At 36.6% G+C, this 17,385-nt stretch overlaps 1 protein-coding gene across 6 annotated transcripts in view; it reads left to right on the plus strand.

The window, feature by feature from the left end:
* Positions 1-8,920, plus strand: part of SH3YL1 (SH3 and SYLF domain containing 1) — a 46,363-nt gene extending 37,443 nt beyond the window's left edge. For all 6 annotated transcript variants that reach the window (XM_082426341.1, XM_082426342.1, XM_082426340.1 and 3 more), the window contains 2 exons: positions 3,349-3,405; positions 8,072-8,920. In XM_082426341.1, coding sequence (XP_082282467.1) covers positions 3,349-3,405; positions 8,072-8,262 — 248 coding nt within the window. In that variant the 3' untranslated portion in view covers positions 8,263-8,920. The remainder of the gene's footprint in view (positions 1-3,348; positions 3,406-8,071) is intronic.
* The last annotated feature ends 8,465 nt before the right edge of the window (positions 8,921-17,385 follow it).

The following is a 17,385-nucleotide window of genomic DNA, read 5'->3' on the forward strand; positions in this document are numbered from 1 at the left end:
TAGATATTCACTTTCAGTTTTTTTCCCATGCCGAGCAATGCCACAATTAATATCTTTTAAAGTTAAGTTGTCTACAACATTGGCACTTTTTAAAAGATAATTACCAGGAAAGGACATGACAGGTCAAAGGATACATTTTTAAATTTTTAACAGATTTGCTTTTTAAAAGTTTTTACTACTGCAGAGTCTCCTTAGCCATTCCCCACCGTATACACTCCCCACCATATACACTCCCATCATATACCTACACTCCCTACTATGTACACACCCCACCATATACACTCCCCACCATATACACTCCCCACCATATACACTCCCCACCATATACACGCCCCACCATATACACTCCCCACCATATACACTCCCCACCATGTGCACCCCCATCATATACCTACACTCCCTACTATGTACACACCCCACCATATACACTCCCCACCATATACACTCCCCACCATATACACTCCCCACCATGTGCACCCCCATCATATACCTACACTCCCTACTATGTACACACCCCACCATATACAATTCCCACCATATACACTCCCCACCATATACACTCCCCACCATATACACTCCCCACCATGTGCACCCCCATTATATACCTATACTCCCTACTATGCACACGCCCCACCGTAACATTCCTCACCATATTCATTCCTCATCGCTGCTAGTGTTGGAGTGTCTTGAAGTGTTTACGAGTCTGAGAGTTGGTTATATCTCCTTGTTAATTGGATTGTTTTTGTCCCTATTAGTGATTTAAATATTTTTTCATACTATTGCTGGTATTTGGAATTTACTCTTGTCTGAAAGGTCTCTTTATTTCATTGGTCAATTTTTTGTTATTGGAATATTTGTTGCATTTTCAACTTGTAGGAGTGCTTTGTATATTAAGGGCTTTGTCATTTGGATGACAGTTTTTTTTTTCTACATGTATCATTTGTCTGTTGATCTTATTTCTCATGTATTTTACTATATGAAAGTTTTAATTTTTATGTAAAAATATATCTGTCACCTATTTTCATAGGTTTTGTATTTTTTAGTCATGGTTAAGATCTTCCCTCCTATACAAGATTGCATTCATGGTATCCTAAATTTTCTTGCAGTGTTTTATTCTTGCAATTACTGGATACTTACTCTTCATATACTTTAAGATCATTTTACCAATACTCCCCTCGACCCCCAATATGCAATTCTAGTTGAAGTAATATTATGTACTTACATGAATTCTGTGATTTTTTGATATTAATTCCAGTAACATTACATATATAAGCTAATAAATTTGGCATTTGTATGACAATCTTCCTGTTTTATGCTTTCCATTTGTTGAGATATTATTTTATGTCTTTCCTAAGATTTCATAGTCTCTGTGCCTTTCTTGTTAAATTTATTCCTAAATACTTTGTGATTTTGGTTTGCTGTGTTGAATGGAATGTACTTTCCCATTTATATTTCAGAGTGCTTATTTTAATAGTTGAGAAAGTCTTAATTTGCATATATTTTGTCTTATATATGGTCACTAACCCCAAATCTCTTGTTTATAGTCAGTTGTTAAAAATAGATTCTCTGATATTTGTACCCTCTTCCCCACCTTGCCAATGTTTATTTCTACATTTTTCTGTTCATAAACTTCTGAGGCCACTGGCCTTCAAAGTGGTGTACCTCTATCCTTAGGGGGAACACAGAGACTGCGGAAGTGCACCTGGGCATAGGTAATTTAAGAGATACAGTTTACAGATGACCAGTTTCCACATGTGTTCTTTCTTAAAGCCAGTCCAAGTGAGAACATGACGTGCAGGCTACCCTCTCTGTGTTCTATCCTTTCACAGTAGTTTGTTTTCATACTTGAATAAGAAAAGCAAACCCCAAACCATCTTAATCATACTACAGTACATTGTCCCCAAAATGTAAGAACAATGATCCAGTTTGAAATATGGATGTTAATGTTGGTATAGTTAGTTAAGTCTGATGAGCAGTAAATACATTGTAGATTAGGTGATTTACATTTTTTTTTTTTTCTTTTTGGCTTTCAACAAAGCTGAAGAGAGACCTAATGGCACTGTTATCTGAATTTATAATAAGAATAGTAATTAATATTATCATTATATATTATTTTTTAAATCACATAGCTACTTATCACCAAAATAAAAAATTATAATAGTAATAGTTTATTATTTCATAAGTAATATTTTATTATTGCTATTGTTTTGATGATAGATCACTATGCGATTTTTTTGGTTTTTTTTACCTCTATCTTAGAAGGCACATAAAAAATTCTGTTACATTCCTATAAAATATCTCTTTCTTTCCCTCTCTAGTTTTTATAACAACCAGCTTTCTTAACACCTATATCTTTAAAAAAGAACACTGAAATACAATTTTATGTTGAAACTGTGTCATTCCAGAAATACTAGTCATCCTGTGTATATGAACTAATTTTTAAAAGTCTTGTCCATTTATTGAGATTCATTTCAAATAACGTTTTACTTTCCTGTTTAGTAAATTAACAAATTCATACTATATTTAAAGTTTTGACCAGTGTGTGCTAATAATGATCATGATAACTCAATCTATAAGAAATTATTTAATAGATGATCATGTTACATAAAATAAAATTTTAAAAGTAAATTTATGTACAAATTTTTGTTGTAGAAACTTACATAAAGTACAATATTAATACATTGCTAAAAAATCTTTGGGACAAATGAAATGAAAATATGATTTGAAGGTTAAAAATTAAAAACATCTTGTTGATTTTCTTTAATGAATGCTGATGGGTTCAGATCACTATCCTATTTAGATCCTTTTATCCAAAAAGGGAGTGATATGAATGTGAATTGATATTGAAATATGCTAAAAAGTACACCCTTAAGCTTACAGTTAACAATTTTAGGTATCAATTTAAAAACATACAAGTGACTACTTGCTGTTTAAAAATTATTTTAGATGTTAAGCAAGCAAGAATGTCTGAAAATCACTGGCTTGGGGATTACAAATTTTCTTATTCAGGTATTTTCTGGAAAAAGAGGTGCCTGTGTTTTTCATGAATGTGTAATCGCAAGGCCATGGGTTGTAGTTTATGTGCGTCTGGTCATACGGATATCAGACATTTACCATCTGCCTTACGTTTGGTCTATTTTCAGGTAGAAAATAGGAATACCTGAGGAATATTCAGGTTTTCCTCTTGATTTAAAGATGATAAAATAATGGTATTTATATCAGTTAGAGTGATTTAAAATATTTGCTTAACGGAACAAGCTTTGACATTCTTGGGTATTTTATATACTATATACTAATAAGTTTTCTAAATGTTCCCCCTCTTTTATTTATCTATTTACTTTTTTTCAGGTAACAGAAATGAATATAATCTCTATCCTGAAATTTCCAGCTACCGTGAGAGAGTTGGTAAGTAAAAATATCTCTGTTTTAAAAATGATTCATAACCATCTTATAATCACAAACTTCCTAATTAATCTGGCAGGTTGTGAAAATACCTGGGAAGTTGTTCAGCACCGCTTTTTTGATTTACGGGGTATCCACGTTATCCTGAGAAGCACTTCATTTAAAACACGCTCTGCATGGTTAGAATGATTAAACTTGATAAGGTCAACAGACAGGCTGGACTTGCTTGGGGAAGGGGGACCATCGGGACCTGAGGGATAAGGGACATTGGCTACAATTGAGCAGAGGCTGTGGTCCCCCCCCCACCAATGTGGATTCCCCCCCCCCAAGAAGGCCTTGGCAAAGTGACTCTGGGAAGTAGGGTTCCTTTTCTCAGATTTCTCTAAAGTCTGTACCTGTAGTCTAGATGCCTAATAAATATTAGAAATATCTCTTAAAAAGCAATGAGGGAAAATGTCTAATAATAAGAAACAAAACCCTAACTGGGCTCTGGAGACAGAGGCTCTGACTTACAGCCAATACTCTCATTCACTGGCTGTGTGATCCAAACACAATGTTACTTCCCATGGTTGGGTGGTTGGTTGGGTTTTGCTTTTATATTTGAGAGTAGGACAAGTTAAGTGGTATAAACAGCATGTAATAAGTTAATATAAATATTAATTTATTTTAGTTTTTTCTGAAAGTATAAGAGATTTTGAAGAAGAAAATGTAAGGAAAGATGTAAAGTCTATTTAAAAAATAAATCTTACTTTACATTACTGTGTGAAACAGTTAAATTCTTACCAAGGACTTCCTTACACCTGGTCTATCAGCCTTGCAGGGAAAAGTCATGACCCACAGTCCTGAGGCTCAAGTTGAAAACCCATTTGAGCGGGACATCTGGCTCCCCACAGCCTGTCCCGTGCCCACAGACGAGCTGCAATTTTGCACGGGCATAACGATAATTCTCCAGATTGTACATACTTTTGCTTTGCACCCTTTGGAAGCTCCAAACCACCTTGTCATCTGGCCTCTCGGTGAAGCAAGCCTGGAGCGTCCACAGCCCTGTTTACTGGGGTTTTTTGTAACTGAAGGTCTGTACCTCCTCGGCCAGCCTCCATCATCTGCTTCTCACCCACCCTATGACTGTCAGTGACACTTTGGGCACAGTGGACAGCTCTCTATTGTGGGGCTGTCCTGTGCTGTGTGGGTTTTAGCAGCCCCCATGGACTAAGCCCACTCGATGCCAGTAGTACCCCCTCCCCAGGTGTGACAACCACAAATGCCCCAGACTTTGCCTTTTGAGAACCGCTGGTCTGGTGGCCTTGCCTGGGAGCCTCATCCGGCTCACTCGCCGTTGACCCTCACACTCCTACAGAGGACGTGGTCGCCAAAGTTATAGACGCCACACGTAGCCTGGAGGGTCGTGGGTGCTAGGATCAAGTCAGCCACCCAGCTCATCACTGCAGTAAATGTGAAACAAAACCAAAGCTGTGTTCTCTTATTTCTGGTTGCTTCTTGAAGGGGACCTTCCCAAGGCTGAGATTCGTCTTCTGAGTCATGTCTTGGGCCAGATGTGTCGCTACATATGGGTTACACGACGCAGGCTCCGCGGAGAAGTAAAATAGCAGCATCCCGTGGATGCAGACTTGCTAATTATGAGCCTCAGAGCAGCTGCCAATCACCAAAGCTGATTGTAATCTGTTTCCTGTTAAGCGTAGCCCTGATTTGGGAGAGAAAAATAACCTCTATTTGAATGAAACTTGAATATTTTGATGAAAATGGTCAATTGCTTCAGAGATCCTCCAGATTTTTTTGAGTGCAGGAATATAAAACTTGAAGTCATATATTACTCAGAAGGAAGGCGTCTGTGAACACTGGCTGCTATAGTAACCCAGTGGGCTTTGCGTCCATGGTTTCCAGGTTGGTCTCCCTTCCTGGAAGAACATATCTCCTTGGCTCACCTTTTCTAATGAATTTTTTTGTGGGCATTAAACTTCTCCTTATGGAAATTATCACAAATATTTACAGTAAAGAGGAACTTTAAGTCATTTTGAGCTTGTTGAAGAACAAGCTAGCAGCAGGGCATGGCACTGAGCGGCCTGTGAACAGGTCCCTCCTGGGAGCACCTGCCCTTACTCGGGCCCGGCTCACTCCTTTGTTTTCATGTGAATGAACTTTCCCAACAACCCCTCAACTCCCGACTCTCTTACACTCCTCCCAGGAGGTAGAGGGATTTGCCTGACTGGTGAGTTGGGTGAGGAACTTGGCACACCTCTGTCTGCCTGTCTTAGCCATATTCTTCACTAGCTCTACCAGCCATGACACCTCCCTCTCTGCCTCACCTCTGTTCGAAACTCGGGTAGGAACAGGAATGCTGAGTATTGGCCTCCTCAAACCCAGCAGCACTGCCTTGTCCTCTGCTGCAACTCAGAACCATTTGCTTTGCCCTTCTACCCATCTTTCCCATTATCTTATTTGGAAACCGCAATTCAGAGGCAATGGCAACCCCTGGTCAGGGGGCAGGGATTGAACCAAGTCTGTGATACCCTCTGTCTTTTCTTTAGGTCATAATATCGTTCTTCCTCTAATTTATTCATCATAAAATATATTTCTAAAACTGCTAAAAACAAATTCAGTTATCAGTGATTACCAGGGGTCATCAGCATTGGATATTCTTATTATTTGTACAGTCTGGATAACTCAGTGATACAGGCAAATATAATAGTTCTCCTTGAAAGTCTGCCTAACAAAAGCAAAATGCACTGATGAATCTAAGTTCAGTCTATTGAATGCAATTTAAGACTCATATGGTTGCTGAGGACCCTGGGGTATAATCTCAATAGTAATTAAGATTGCCTGAAGACAGACTTCCGAGATTCAAATCTCACCCCCTTGGGCAAACCACTTAACATCTGCAAGTCTCAGGTTCGTATTCTGTGAAGTGGGGATGCGGGAGCTGCCTCCTAGGGAGTGAGCAACGAGGGTGCTCATGACAGTGCCCGGCTCAAGGAACAGGAGCTGCTCTGATCATAGCCACACTGAATGACACCTGATATCTTGGTGATCCCCATTCCTATGCATCTTTGATTTTGTAATTAGTGCAACAGATGTGTACATGTGTGGCAGCTAAGATGGCTGTGGCTTCCAGAACATTCCCTGATCTTCACAAGCACTCTTTTTTTACGTGCTTCTTTCTATTATCCGAAATGTCTGGGAGACAAGAGGTGGAGGAGGAGTTACTCAAGGGTTTTCATTAATTAATATAGGAAAATAGTTTTAAGAATGATTTTTTTCTTCAACATTAACTTACATTCTTCTGATCTAATCACAAAGAGGCATGGCATTTCTGCACGTCCCATCTCAATGTAGTATTATAGCTACTTTTCAAAGTACATAGTAATGACTGTTCATTCATATGTGTTAGTAGTCATTTAGCTGGTTTTGATTTTATCCAGACTATATCAAAATTTTATTCTTTTAATGACATACTTTTAATCTCATTTCTTAAAGTTAACAGGTTAAAAGTAAATACAGTATAAAATATAAAAATATACAGAACTTTTCTGTTTTATAGGAAAAAACTGTACCAGTAATATCGCTAATATAATTAATTATATTAGTTATTATTAAAGTTATTTCTTTAGGAGAACTCAACTACATGGCTCATGCTTTATTGAAAGAACTGTAGCACCATCTTGTGTGAGATACACATTCAGTGCTTCAGTAAATGTAGTTTAACTAGAGTGTTGACTATTTTCATTTCTTACTAATAGGCCAAGGTCACTTTATTTTTTCTTATTATAGTATTATAGGCTCAAATAAGTAACTGGATTTAGAATTTGGTTATTTATATTTTCAGTACAACTGTACTGAGATGCATTTAACAAGCATCTAATTGCACAAAATTATATGAAACATGGAAATACCAAATTCCATGTAGCTGAGTACCCAGAAAGTATCTGTTTCTTTAGATTTCTTATGATGCTATACAGTTTGTAATATTTAATGTCTTTTACTCATGTTACCCACTCAATTCTCAAGGTATTTTTTTCCCAATATGGGTTGAAGTTCTGATTAAATATATGTAGACATGCTTCTTGATGTGCTAATTTGAATTTCATCTCTCTTTTGAGAGAAAGGATCAAGCAAGTACAGAAATGAAAACAGCCGTAAAAGGCTGGGGAAACAAAGTGTCTACTGATGAAACAGCAAATGCATCCGAGCTGGAATCCTCATTATCAATGACCACAGAGCACGGTTTTTAAATTGGATCTTTTATGATACAATCAAGAGCATAAATATCAGCTTTTATCTAATAGCTATAATTCATTGAAGCTACCATGACTATTCTATTAAAATTGGAAAAACAATAATATTATCTTATAGTTTAGTCAAAATTTAAACAATTATAAACACAAATATTTGCCAAACACCTATTTAAGTACATAGCAATATGCAGTTTGACTTGTGTGGATTTAGGAAATGTTATTACCAAATATTTGCTCTTTACAAAGAAGAAAAGCGTAAGTTTAATAAAGTGATGAAAATCACACAGACCATGTGCTGTGAGTTCTGCTGGCCTCCGACATCAGAATACCAAGCCCTGAGTTGTTAATTTATATCTTACCTACACATACTTCCAGTTTTTCTCATAAAAATGTGAATAAATACTTTTTTCTTGTTTTAGGCAATTTGAACCAACCTATAGAAGTGACAGCACTATATTCTTTTGAAGGACAACAGCCAGGAGATTTGAATTTTCAAGCTGGAGACAGAATCACAGTTATAACAAAAACAGATTCACATTTTGATTGGTGGGAAGGAAACCTTCGAGGTCAAACTGGCATTTTTCCAGCCAACTATGTTACCATGAATTAAAGTCTATATTATTTTCTTCTTTGAGAATTACAAAAATATTATTACTATACTGGCAGGATTTACTATTCAGTTAAACAATGTTTAGTATAAGTTTAAAAACACTTCTGTTTATTCCATAAACTTTTATCCAGTATGTAAAAGATTTTGTTTATATATATATATGTATAGAGAGAGAGAGAGAGAGAGAGAGAGTTACATATCTTTAAATACTTTCCACTGATTTTTATCACAGATACTATTTAATAGTTTAATATCCTCCAATTTATATGGTCATATTTCTTTTGTGTTCATTTTCAAACATCACTAAACATTTGATTTGGCTAGGTATATGATGACTTTATTTTATCTGGAGAATGTTAAGGATAGGGGCATGAATACCAATTTATATATTTGCAAAGTGACTAGAAAAGAATAAATCAGCTTAAATAGTGTATTAAGTAATACTTAGAGTTGTAGGTATTAACTAGAATATTAATCCTTAAAAATTATCTATAAGAAATACACTATGACAAAGAAATTCAACCACTATGCATTAAAAAAAGATGACATCTGTTAACTTTCCTTCTTTATGAGGTTACGCTTGTTCATTGGTAGCAGTAGAGTAAAGGTATGTTGATATGGTTCCATTGTCCCTAAATAAATGTTTTTAAAATGCTAAGTTAATGTCTTGAGTTTGTTTTTCTTATTTTCTTTTTGTAAAGTAACCAGAGGTCTGTGGTTGGTCTGGATGTTAAAACCCACCTCCATGACTATGCTACTAACCTCTTTTTTTCAGCTTTATTAATATATAATTGACAAAGTTGTAAAATATTTAAAGGGTACAACATGATGCTTTGAAATACATATGAATTGCAAAAGGATCCCCACTTAGTTAATTAACACATCCATCATCTCACATATTTACTTTTTTGTGGGTGTGAGAACACTTAAGTTCTACTCTCTTAGCAAACTTCAATTGTACGATGCAATATCATCAACCATAGTCACCATGCTGTACTCTAGATCCCCAGAACATATTCCTCGTAGAAACTGGAAGTTTGTATTCTTTGACCAACATCTCTTAATTTCACCCACCTCCTGACCCCTGGTAACCACCAATCAACTCTCTGTTTCTAGGAGTTTGGCTTTTTTAGATTCCCATATGAGATCATACAGTATTTGTCTTTCTCTTACTGACTCATTTCACTTAGCATAATACTTTCATGTTCCATCCATATTGTCACAAATTCCAGGATTTTCTGCTTTTATTTATATACACCACATTTTCTTTGTCCATCTGTTGATGGACACTTAGGGTTTTCTACTTTATCAGTATATAATGACATTCTTTGTTCTTATGACAGTATTTGGCTTAAAGTCTATTTTTTCTGATATAAGTATGCATGCCATCTGCAAACAGAGATAACCTTACTTCTTCCTTTCCAATTTGTGTGCTTTTCATTTCTTTTTCTTGCCTAATTGCTCTGGCTAAGGCTTCCAGTACTATGCTGAATAGAAGTGGTGACAGTGGGCATCCTGATCTTGGAGGGAAAGTTTTCACATTTTCACCGTTGAGTATGATGTTATCTGTGTGCTGGCCATATATGAGCATGTTGTTTAATATCCACATATTTGTGAGTTTTCCAGTTTTCTTCTTATAGTAGATTTCTAGTTTCATATCACTGTGGTCAGAAAAGATGCTTGATGTGATTTCAATATTAAATTTATAAAGACCTGTTTTGTGCCTAACATAGGCTCTATCCTGGAGAATGTTCCATGTGCACTTGAGAAGAACGTGTATTCTGCTGCTATTGGTCTAGCATGTTATTTAAAGACAATGTTTCTTTATTGATTTTTCTGTCTGGATGATCTATCTATTGGTAAAAGTGGGGTATCAAAGTACCCCACTATTATTGTATTGCTGTCTATTTCTCCTTTTAGTCTATTAATATTTGCTTTATATATTTAGGTGCTCCTATGTTGGGCACATAAATAATTACAAATGTCATTGCCTCTTGTTGAATTGACCACTTTATCAGTATATGACATTCTTTGTTCTTATGACAGTATTTGGCTTAAAGTCTATTTTTTCTGATATAAGTATAGCTACCTCTGCTTTCTTTTGGTTTCCATTTATGTGGAATATCTTTTTCCATCCCTTCACTTTCAGTCTGCATGTGTCCTTAAAGCTGAAGTGAGTCTCTTGTAGGCAGCATATAGTTGAGTCTTTTTTTTTTTAAATCCATTCAGCCAGTCTATGTCTTTTGATTAGAGAATTTAGTCTATTTACACTTAAAGTAATAATTGATAGGTACGGACTTACTATTGCCACTTTGTTCATTGTTTTCTGGTTGTTTTGTGATTCCTTTGTTCCTATATTCCCCTCTTGCACTCATTCTTTGTGATTTGATACTTTTCTGTAGTGGTATGCTTAGATTCCTTTCTCTTCATCTTTTGTGTATCTACTGTAGATTTTTGCTTTGTGGTTATCATGAGGGATTACATAAAACATCTTATATTTGTAACAGTTTGTTTTAGGTTGATAACAACTTAGCACACATATTAAAGCTCTGCATTTTTACTCTCCCCCCTGCCCATTTTATGCTTTTAATGTTACAATTTATCTCTTTTACCTGTGTGTCCATCAACAAGTTCTTGTAACTATAGTTATTTTAATGCTTTGTTATTTAACCTTCACACTAGATTTATAAGTGATTTAACCACCACGATTACAACAGTAGAGTATTCTGAATTTAACTCTAGCCCTAGACTATTGTCACAGCTTCCAGTTTTGATTCCTTGCTTCCACACTGCAGCCAAACGATACTTATGCTCCAGATTTTTATCCTGCTTTGTGTTCTTATAGACTTACATTTTATACATACATGTGTTGACTTTTTTATAACATAATTCTTAAGGCATGGAAAAAGAATGAAGACTCGCATTATCATCACCCAGCAAGAAATAAAACACTCTTCCCAATCTCCCTCCCTTTCTAACTCAAAGGTAATCATCATCCTGAATTAGCTGTTTATTAATTCCATATATTTCTTTATACTTTTATTACATATGTATGTGTCCCTAAGCGCTATGTGGTATTGTCTTGCATACTTGTAAGCTTACAAAATTTAAACTTTTAAACTTATAAAAATTATACAGTGAATGCACTCATTTGCAATGGGATTATCATAAATTATGATGTATACATTCAAGGAATTAAAAGACAGGGTGGAGAATTTCAGTAGAAAATTGACACTACAGGATAAAAATGAAAAAAATTGGAATTGAAAAATAGAATAAACCAAGAACACAATAAGTGGATTTAACAGTAATTTAGACATGGCAAAAAGAGAATCATTGAACTGAAGGTAGGTCTAAAGCATAGTGAGTTGAAAAAAGTGAAAATACAGGAAAGACTTGTCTGCTCATTTTTCCACACTGATTGGATTACAAGACTTAATGGTATTTTTTAAATGTAGCAAGTTAAGCAATTCTTCTCACTTTTTTTTTTTTTTTTTTGCAGGCTTCCCTGGCTGTTCTTTTTTTGTTTATTTTCATGTGTGAACTTAAGAATCAACTTAACCATCTCCAGAAAAAAGACTTACTATTTTTTTAGTGGGATTGTGTTAAATTATATTAATAATATATATACATATATATATAACGTAAGGAAAATTGTCATCCTTATGATGTTCATTTGTCCAAAGCAAGGATAATGGATGTCTTTCTATTTGTCCAAGTCTAATGTTGTTTTTAGAAGTGTTTTAAAGTTCTCACATGATATTTGCATATTTCCTGTTAAGGTTACATCTCGGCACTTCATCATTTTTGTGGATATCTTAGTTTCGCATCTACCTACTTTAAATATCTCATCATCTCATTAGTTTACATGCCTCCCGTTTCACCAAAGGTCCTTGAGGAGAAGACCAAGTCTTATTCAACTTTGTATTTAGTGCCCAGCAAAATGCTCTGTTACTGAATGAATTTCCCTTTCTCAATTGAGGAAAAGAAGAGAAGACTCAAGAAAATTAAACCGTTTGCCAAGGGTCACAGACTGTTAAAAAGAACTGGAACTTAAAATACACTCTTCTGAGTCTACAGAAACAGTCTATATTTAATGGAATTAAACAAAATCCTCCAACCATTATTCATATATCATATTTGTTTTACACTTAAGACTTCACTAGTAGTCAACTTTTGTAAAAAAGATAAATTTTTTTTTCTCATCCAAGATGTTCATCAGCATTTCTTCAATATTATCTACAATTTGGAAATTTTATCAAGAGGTTCAATTAGAATTAAAAATACTTAAAAAAAAAAAAAGCTAGAGGCCTAAACACCTTTTGAGTTTTGTCTTTTGCCATCTAGAGTATTTTCTGTACACTCTCTCTTCAATTTCAGTATTCTCATTTTCCTGCCTATTTAAGTACCTCGTTAATTTATGGTCACATTGGGTGGCCTGGGATTTGAGACTCAACATCGTGTGCTGTCAGTCAGGGCTGCATTTACAAAAGACAGCAGTAAATTTGAACAACTACCCCCCCAAGTGTTTCCAACATCACCAGGCCTCTTCTTTTTGAAGTTGTGTCCCAATGTGGTCTTACTGCTTCTAGGAAAGGTAAAATGAGGCCACGGGGTTTCCTGAAAACACGTGTGACACAGTAGCCAACTCAGACCAGAGAGAGACAGCAGGCAGGAAGACGTCGACAGCACAGCCCGCTGTGGGGCAGTTAGGACGGCTGAGCCCAGAGCGCTGGACACCGAAAGGCACATCTCCCTGCCTCAGAATGGGGCGCATTTTAAACCTGACTGTCACAGAGAATTTATGAGATGGTCCCTCTTCCCGAAAGCTTGAAGTGTAAAGATCAGACCCCTCAGTGCTTGGCGTGGTTTTGTGGGTAGACATCGTGCTCAGCCAGTTACCTGCTCTAACAGCTTAGAAATTCACTCCTGAAGACACTGGCTTGGCAGGGCCCCGAGGAGGCCTGCATGAGCAAAGAGCCAAGCGCTTGGCACCTCATACGAGTTCAGTATTAGCTCATCCTTCCCGGGACAGTACTGGCTGTTTTCACAGAACACCTGTGTTATGGTGCACCCTGTTTTCCATGCAAAAGTCATGCACAGATTTTTTTCTTTTTTAGCTAAATTGAAAATTGAGTAAGTGATCCTTATGTTGCATAATAAAAAGCCTTGCACTTACCAACAGAAAGTAGTTCTTTAACAAAAGTAATTCATCATTCTAGAACCTCCCCTGCAATCAGATTTGCCCTAAAAGTAATGATAAAAATGAACAGGGCAATGCCTTCTACTATGGATATAACAATTTATTTCGTGGCTTTAAAATTAAATAAATTTTACAGAACTACAAAGAAAATCCAGCCCATTCATTAAAATAAAATGAAATTGTAACAAATGTACCACATTAATGCAAGATGTTAAAAACAGGGAAAACTGGGGGTGGAGGTGAGGGGGACTTGGGAATTCTCCATACTAGGGGCTCCTTTTCTTCTGTAAACCCAAAACCTGCTCAAAAAGTAAAGTCTTAATTTAAAAATAACATGAAACCAATCCATTTGATCTTATAACTTAATCCACTCATAAGTAAATTTTAACAGCTGAGGAAAATATAATTTCTATTTTTATATGACAGTATTAGCCCTTGTTTTCAAGATTCAAACATCACTATAATTATAGCATGTAATTTAAACCTTTCAAGAAAATTAGAAGTTACAGGCTGAGGATATTCTGGGAGAAGACATACCACTTTTTTCTTTCTCATAGGCAAGAGCTCCTGAAGGCCGCATGAACAAAAGCATGGATTTTGAAAGAATGTTCAATTCCATGTGAAATTGGATCAATAATAGAATTTCTGAGTCTTGGTAAATTTTTATCATAGCCACGTAACAAGCTTTTGGGAGGATTAAATGAGCTAATGGATGTGAAAACTCTGGAAACCTCCAAGGAGAGCAGCAGCAGGGCAGGGTTGGAAGCACTGGCTTCTCCCTGGGGGGGCGGGGCGGGGGGTGGGGGGCCCTCCTCCACACACACTACCCCTGAGGGCCAACACTCTTGAGCTCTACGACAAATATAAGTCAGATCCGAGGTAGGGAAAAATGTTTGGAACACTTTAAAAGGCTATTTCCCACAGCATGAGGAAGATGCAAAAGGTCATGAATGAATTTTTTAATTTCACACGTATTCGAAGAATGTTCAACTGAAAGTTCCCACTGAAGTCATCTAGGAGCTAATTGATGACTACTTTGCGGTGGGGGAGAAATGCACCCGCAAACACAGTGGTGGTTTCGGTCATCCCTGTGAAGATGGGGCTCATCTAGTGGGCAGAGCCCATGTTCCCCTAGTGATACTGGCAAAAAATCTGTCCTGGATGAGATTCTTCGGTAACAGGAGAGTGAGCCCAGCAGTTAAGACTGCAGGCTCTGGATCCAGCCTCCATGACTGGGACCTCAGACAACTTATTTAATCCTTCTGTGCCTTAGTTGCCTTATCACTGACGGTCACATGGAGCACTTAGAACAGTGCCCAACACGTGAAAAGCTCAATAAATATTAGCACTTCTTTGCAACCAGAAGAATGTCTAACTGACCCACTGGCTTAACCAGCTTTTTCAAGCAATTGCTTGTACTGGCAGTTTAGATAAGCTATATCAAAAAGGGAAGAAACAATTCTCTTCTGCTCCGGAATGCGTTGTCGTATGTATACTGGTGATGGGGCCAGCTCCTTAGACGCAGACGGGGATGTTTCCTCCAGGTTTGATATTCACAATAGCTCCTCAAAACAAAATTCTGCTAAGCCCGGGTCCTCCACGGGTCTCACTCCTGTCGGTTCCTCCTGCCACCTGCTGGGTGAGCCCCCAGGGGAATGAGGCTTCGGCACAAACAGATTCACACCTGGCTCTGCTGGAAGGAGCCCCTCCCCCTCCTGTTTTCCACCCTTGGGCTGATTCCAGCTGCAGGGCCGGGAGGACTCTCAAGGCTAAAAGCGTGGGCGGGTTTTCTTTGCTCTTTGGGAGCTTCCCTCATTAACGGGTCAAATGTGAGTTATGCTGAAGATTTAACATGACGGTAAAAATTGTCAGTTACGGTTAAGAGCAGGATACTGCAATCTCAATTTTAAAGAAAGTCATATAAAACATTTCAAATTTGAGCTTCATGGATATTTTCTCAAGCCAGGTGGCAGTAGTAAGTGAAAAAATAGACCTTTTATGCTCTCTTTCAAGACATTATGAAATAGTTTAACACAGCAAAAGAACAAACCATTGCTCTAGAAGTCTTTTGGAAACAAAAGTATTTTTAAAAATAGTTACTTTCTTAATTTTCGTTGTAAACTAATGAGAAATTAATGAGAAGTAGTGGTAAAATAATTGTGATTTTTTTCAAACACATGAGTTGGTATTTGGAGAATGGTTTAACATTTATTTTCTTAAATAAAACATTGATTTTCTTAAATAAAAACCTTTATCTTAGAGTAAATGACATCTACTCAAAATATATATGTTACTAACTCTTCATAAATCACCATTTTTTCTCACTTGGGAAATATCTAAGTTTTCATTTTGTAAAACCAAATAGCTATATTAAGATATGTTTAATTATTTTTATTTATAAAAAGTGATCTTTTTTTTGAACTCAGGCTTACATATAAATATTTCCTGTTTTTATTTATGTCAAATGATACCAATTTTCCATTTAAGATGCCAATACAAGATTTCCTTTTGAAAAGTGTTAAGTAACAGGGAAGATGGTTTTCTGCTGTGGTAAAAAATCTTGTGAAATTATATATAATCACTGATGTTTGAGAAACAGTACCTTAGGAGATATAGGCACCCGCTTTTAAGAAATGTGGCAAATATCTGCTTCCTCTTAAACCTAGAATTTCACGAGAAAGATGCTGTTACTGCAGTAGAATTGTTTAGAGAGAACGTGTGAAAACGAATGACATAGATCACTGTGAAAGTCAGGTTCCATGTTTGATCTCCAGTCTACAAAACAAACAATGCAATGTACAGTCAATGAAACACATTACTGATTTAATTTCACTTAAGTTAAATTGGGAGGGGGGGACATAAAATAAACACAATCTGACAGATGCAATACTACAGACTAATGTTAATGTTATGGAAAATTGGAGTAATAATTGCCCTTCCTGACCCTATTTCTACTCAAAATTTTCATTAGCGTGTTGGATTTCACTATAAAGGTCTTGGTTATCACATTCTTAGATTAAGCAAATTTGGCAGGGATTACAAATATGTAAAATGACAGTTCAGTATATAAATGTGTTTACAAACTAGAGTAAAAGGGCAAATCTAATATGATCCAACTACAATAAACACGAGTCAGCATCTTCTTCCCCTCCCCACAGCCCATTCCCCCGGTTGAATAAACAAAGGTGGCAAAGGAATAGTTTTAAAAAGCAAACATGGCAATTCAAGAATTTCCATACTCTTAATTCACAGTCTATCTTCAGCAAGATATTGGGTTGGCCAAAATGTTATTGAAAAACCCAAATGAACCTTTTGGCCAACCCAATATCTATCTTAGGCAAAGGAAAGGAAGGAAATCTGTCTTCTCAAAATATGGTTTTCTCCTCTTGGGACCTGAGAAAAGTGGGCCAGCCTGACACTGTCTCCCTGGTTTGATCCTGCAGTGTCCTTCGGAATGCGAGAGTGTGATTAAGTGACTAACGTCAGCATGGATGCTGACGAAGGAAACCACACAGGTAAAAGCATGTGGGAGCGTCGGGCATTTCTGGGGGGCACCCAGGAGAAGATGGGCATGTTTGACTTGGAATCGTCTGGAGTTGGACAGGTTTTGTGCTTGTCTGGAATCCAATCTCTGTTATAGTATTTTTGGAAATGCCTCTCTATGTACAAGAACACAAATGAACATCTAAGGTCCCATGATGTTGGCATTCACCTCCAGGGAGCAGTTTCCAGTAAATTTAACAGCAGTCTTTGGAGATCACCATGTAAATAAAGCATCATTTTAAACTGCATCAAAGAACATGAAAGTGACATAAAATGAGAGGAAAAACCACAGAATGAAACTAACTGTGTTGCAGGTGAGTCACTGGAAGGGGAAGGAAGGAAAAGCGCTAACCTAACTTTAACAGGATTTTGACTGA

The sequence above is a fragment of the Balaenoptera physalus genome (genome assembly GCF_965194825.1).
Source record: "Balaenoptera physalus genome assembly, chromosome: 15".
Taxonomy (NCBI): domain Eukaryota; kingdom Metazoa; phylum Chordata; class Mammalia; order Artiodactyla; family Balaenopteridae; genus Balaenoptera; species Balaenoptera physalus.